Here is a 5,639-nt window from a genome sequence, read left to right as displayed (position 1 = left end):
TTATATACATATATATTATATATTAGGAAACCCGGTATAATATTATACCAATTTTTGCCTGTAAGGTTGGAATAAATTGTTTTTTTCTCAAATATTACTACTATAATATATATATATATATATATATATATATATATATATATGTGTATATATATATATATATATATTTAAGTTCATTTATGTGAAACACTTTTGAATGCACTCATAAAAAGCTCCTATGCTATTTATTCTCCTATGTTACCACTTATCATTCCTTCTTCCAGAGTAATTTTATGGGATGGTTATTAGTCTGGTGCCACTACAGTGTCAGATGAATATAGTAATAACAAGAACTTTTGGATTGAAGTTCATAAATCCTTTAATGCATTGCTACGTCCGATTCCACAAAGCACATGTTTTTTGTGGCAGCATTCTCCATTCATAGGACATAACAAATATGATTTGCAATAACCATGGATTTTAATGGAAGCCATTATTACACGTGTTTGTTTCTTCAGACAAAAATTGCATTAGTGTTCTGGTTGTATTGAATCTTTAACTAAGGGATATTTACCAATTTACATCAATCAGAAGGTTCTGTGAGGTTTATAGGTAGTTCCTGTGAATATTTTGATTTGTCATACAAATAAATACATAGAAACAATACAGAAGGGAAGATATAGGTAGCGTTTTACTTAATATCTAGATTTGTGCAAGTAGACATGTGTGGATAAGAAGAAAAGAGAGAAAGGAATAAATAATATAAGAGAAGAAAGAAAAGAAGATAGTAATGATTTTCTTTGTTTGATTTCATTGTATATGCTCTGTGAGTGTTGAGTGTTTGATTTAACCTCTACCTTGGTAGGTTGCTACAATAATGATTTTACAGGCTCTAAGGAGAGGGTGCAAATTTTTGTTTAGATGTTATCAGTTCAAGATTTCTGCTCTGCCATCAGTCAAAGCAGAGAATCATGAAGTATTTTACATAGTCCCCAGATGCTCTGTCAAATGTTCCTTAAAGGGGTGTTAGTTTGCTGTAAAGCCAGTATGTTCGTCTAGTGTTATTTTTCGTGTAAGTTTGATTATATAATAAGTACTTAGAATATTGTGCATATGGTTTTTATTCAAATATATATGTTTGTGTGTAAACAGTAAAGTTACCTTCTGGAGTCCTACCAAGTCATAGGAGCCAGTTTCCTGGTTTCATGACATATATGTTCCCCCACATGGATGGGACACCAGTCCATCACAGGATTACTCATTTTTGCCAGTTGAGTACACTGGAGCAAAGGGAAATGAAATGTTTTGCTTCAGAAAAAATGTGCCACCCAGTCCAGGAATCGAAACCACAAGCTTACAATCATGAGTCCACTACCTTAACCACTAACCCACGTGCCTCCACTATGCATGTATGTATGTATGTATGTGCATACATATGTATGATTGGTAGGTTGGTTGGCCAGCTGGCTTTCTGTCCGTTAGATGTAGAAATTGCTCTGTGAAGAGTAGTGCAATCATAATTATCAAGAAATTAGTTACAAGCTTTCTGCTTGTACAAGATTTTGCAGAAAGTGCTCAAATCCTTGTGTGGCTTCCAAAAGCATAGCTTTGTGCCTGGTGAAAAGCACACGCATGCATGTGCGCATGCACACACACAGTGGAAAATTAAGATAAATACCAGCAGAAACATTTAGTTCCTACAAACATTTCACCATAGCAGCTGTTGTTTAGAACTCAGCGCTGGATGTTCCAAGTGCATTTGGATGCCTAGTTTCAGTGGATCTAAGTATTAGGGGAATACTTAATTGCATTCTGTTACAGAATAACAGCAATGTATGTAGGAACTAAATATTTATACTGTTGTCTTAATTTTCTACTACATATGCTCTGGATATCGTAACTAGTAACACCACTATGTACTGTGGTCAACTAGCTGCTATCTTGGAAGCTGACTTGATAATTATAACCAATGTAGAGTTCTAGCTGCCACAGTAGTAGTTGTACATCTACACATGATAATTCTCACTCTTCTTAATACTGCAGGAAAACAAGTTAATTTAAAATTAACCACAGAACAGTAATAATAATAAAACAAGTAGAAAAATGTTATGTAAGGGAAATATGTTGTTCAACCACCCCTTTGGAATTTATGTAGCTTTGGGTATCTCTGGAATTTTCTTTTGAGGGTATTGGAGAAGCACTTCCATCCTCTAATAAATACAGCAAAATCATTAATAGACATAGAGTGAAACTTGCATATTCCACCTTACCAAGTCTAGTCAATAACATAACAGCAATTAACTATAAAAAGATTTAATTATCATGGGATCAGGCCTTCAATTATTCAGATAACAACTATAACTTTATGTACTAGATTATAGCTCAGTCTAGTATCATACTACTATGACATATGTGTCTCCTAATTGTAGTAATAATACTGATGTAGTAAATGATAACTCCTCAGATAATATCCCTAATAGTATATGTAACTGTAGGGATCCTAGAAAGTGACCTTTAAATAATTGATGTGTTAGAACTAAGTATCATATGTAACATATCATTTATTCTTTTCTACTTTAGGCACAAGGCCTGACATTTTTGGGGAGCAGGGGCCAGTCAAATAGATCAGCCTCAGTATGCAACTAGTACTTAATTTATTGACCCCGAAAGGATGAAAGCAAAGTCGATCTCGGTGGAATTTGAACTCAGAATGTTAAGACAGATGAAATACCGCTAAGCATTTCACCTGGCATGCTAATGTTTCTGCCAGCTTGCTGCCCCGTAGCATATCATTTATTACACAAGAGAAAGTGCATTGCTGTATAGGTGAAATTGTATCTAAATTTAAATTTAGGATACATTATCGTTTATGTTCTTTTAAGATTAAAAATAACAACATAGCACCTCATAGCTGCATTTATTTGGACCTCAAAACATGGAATATTACTTAATCAAGATCATGGTCAATATTTATTGCACTTCCATACAGAGGGAGAAGAGTAGCTATAAGCTGTGTTCCATGGGAGTGCTAGAGATTCTTAAAAGTAAATCTAATCTAATTAATAAATGTAACAAATTATTGATACAGTGCTTCCATCAATTCAACAAAGCATTAATAAAAATTTGGTTAACTATCTTAATTGAATTGAATAATGTTAAGGATAACATTACACCAACTTTAGCTTCATCACTCGTGGATCTATATAGCTTACTATATATCTCCAAATGGCTTGCTTAAATAATTACTTATATAACAAATCAATTTATCAAGTTCAATTTTAAATGATAAATTGATTTGTTATGTAAATAATTATTTAAGCTAGCTCATTACCTTATGTCATTTAGTTTTGTATGGCTTTAAATAATTTATATATGATTGAATTTGGTAGGTGGAAGTTGCTGCTGTGTGTGTATATGTCTGTGTATGTGCTGGTGCCTCTCTCCCAGAGAGTGAGAAAGGGATATATATATATATAACCCATCATGTTGATTGATTTAAAAAGTCTGCTTATTATTGAAATGATTATCACTGGTTTAAGAATATATTTCTGTCATCTTCATTCCTTTGTTTATTTATATATATCATCATCCTCATTTTTATGTCCACTTATCCATGCTTGATTACGTTTGACAAAATTTTGTTGAGGTATATTTTCTATGGCCAGATGCTTTTCTGTCCCCAACCCTTACCTGCTTCCAGGTAAGTTAATATTTCCCCATAACCAAACATGTCCTCATAGAAGATCTGGAAGGAAGGACACTGCTTGCATGATGATGACATTCTTTTACAACTATTTATATATACAGATATATGGATATATACATCTAATGTGTCTGTGCATATACATTTGTTATGTATGTGCTCGTTCGCTTTTGTGTTTTATGAAAGCCACAACCTATGAGTGTTAAATAATAAAAGAACATGCAATTTCCTCATGAATTACTTTAAAATTTTACACATTATTTTTGTATCTTTCCAGACTGATTCTTATGGTCACCAACCTTGTTTAGAATTAATTCGGCAGCACTTGGATAAAGGAGGTCATTACAGGAGTCAAAGTTATAATTGGCAAAAAATAACCAACATCACATACATAGCAACTGTTAATAGTAGTCATTATCCTGAAGTCAGTGCCCGACTGTTGCGACATTTTGCCATATTTTCTTGTGGTTCACCAGAGTAAGATAAATTTTTTTATGTTTAAATGAAACTGATTTATTTGATTGTTTCTCTACTCCAACTAGACATATTGTTGTTATTGTTGAGCTTCAGTTCAACCCTCACTGAGCACACCTATTTTTAAAGGTGTTCTGACGTTACCCATACTGGCTTCTTTTTATGGTATTTTGTCTCCAGAACTGCATTATACTGTGGCCTTTATTTTTTTAAGTATTGTAAATTTGATGGCAATTGTCTGCTATTTCTAGCAGACCAAGCAACTTTGTAGAGACTCCTTCATTGGTTGTTTTGGCATTTAGTTTGCTGGTGCCATATAAAAAGCATCCAGTCCACTCTGTAAAGTAGTTGGCATTAGGGGCATTCAGCTGTGAAAATCATAAAACCAAAATAGACAGTGGAACTTGATGCAATCCTCTGATTTACTAGCTCCTGTCAAACTCTCTAACCCATGCCAGCATGGAAGACAGATAGTAAATGGTGATGATGATGATGAAAGGCAGAAAACAGAAGACTTTGTTGACTTGACACAGTTGTGGTTTGCTTCATTTATGTTGTTAATAATAATAATAATAATAATAATAATGATAATAATAATAATAATAATAACATAATCACTTCGAGGTAATTAGAGACTCATCTTAAATATGGAAAACAATTATGGTAAAATGTGGAAACTTACCTTAGATGAACATATGTAATTAACCAAAACTATAATTACTATAAAATGATTATATGATAATTTAATTAATTAAAACTATGATTACCATATTTTAATTGTATATTTATTATACTGTCAATTCATGTGAATTTATTTATACAAATATATTTTCAGTTCAGAAGAACTTGCTATGATATTTAGCAGACATATTGATTGTCTATTTCCTATTGAGAATTCTGCAGTTAATGAAGAATACCCCAGTACACAGATGGTCAGTTGATAAAGTTATGGATATATAATGTTATTTATAATGTATTGATCATGTATTGATCACATTTACTTTTTAAAAAAGTCACATTAAAATATTTTTTGGAAATATTTCTTGGAAAAATCTTTAGATTGTTATTGTTACATATATATTATCTAACTTTGACAAACAGTATATAATTCTATAAAATGTTGATTTATTATCATTAAAATATTTTTTGGAAAATATTTCGTGGAAAAAATCGTTAGACTTTTATTGTCACCTATATATTATTTAAATCTGATAAACAGTATATTCTGTAGAATGTTGATTTATCATATTTTTTTTTTATGAAAGTGATTAAAATTTTGATGTTTTTTTTTAAAAAGTGAAATTAGCTGAATACTGATTTCAGATTTTGGCACAAGGCCAGTAACTTTGAGGATGGAGTTGGGAGGCTGGGATGAGAATAAGTTGGTTACTTTGACCCCAATACTCACCTTGTATTTATTTTATCGACCCTGAAAGAATGAAAGACAAAGTTGATTGTGGCAGTATTTGAACTCAGAACATAA

General features: G+C 32.0%; 1 protein-coding gene across 1 annotated transcript in view; it reads left to right on the top strand.

Annotated features, from left to right (window-relative positions):
- Positions 1-5,639, top strand: part of LOC106883723 (dynein beta chain, ciliary) — a 273,290-nt gene that overhangs the window by 109,868 nt on the left and 157,783 nt on the right. Inside the window, exons 34-35 of the mRNA XM_052974147.1 lie at positions 3,960-4,159; positions 4,992-5,088. Of these exons, the coding sequence (XP_052830107.1) occupies positions 3,960-4,159; positions 4,992-5,088 (297 nt within the window). The remainder of the gene's footprint in view (positions 1-3,959; positions 4,160-4,991; positions 5,089-5,639) is intronic.

The sequence above is a fragment of the Octopus bimaculoides genome, chromosome 17, assembly GCF_001194135.2.
Source record: "Octopus bimaculoides isolate UCB-OBI-ISO-001 chromosome 17, ASM119413v2, whole genome shotgun sequence".
In the NCBI taxonomy this organism is placed as follows: Eukaryota; Metazoa; Mollusca; class Cephalopoda; order Octopoda; family Octopodidae; genus Octopus; species Octopus bimaculoides.
This window is presented reverse-complemented; position numbering and strand designations above follow the sequence as displayed.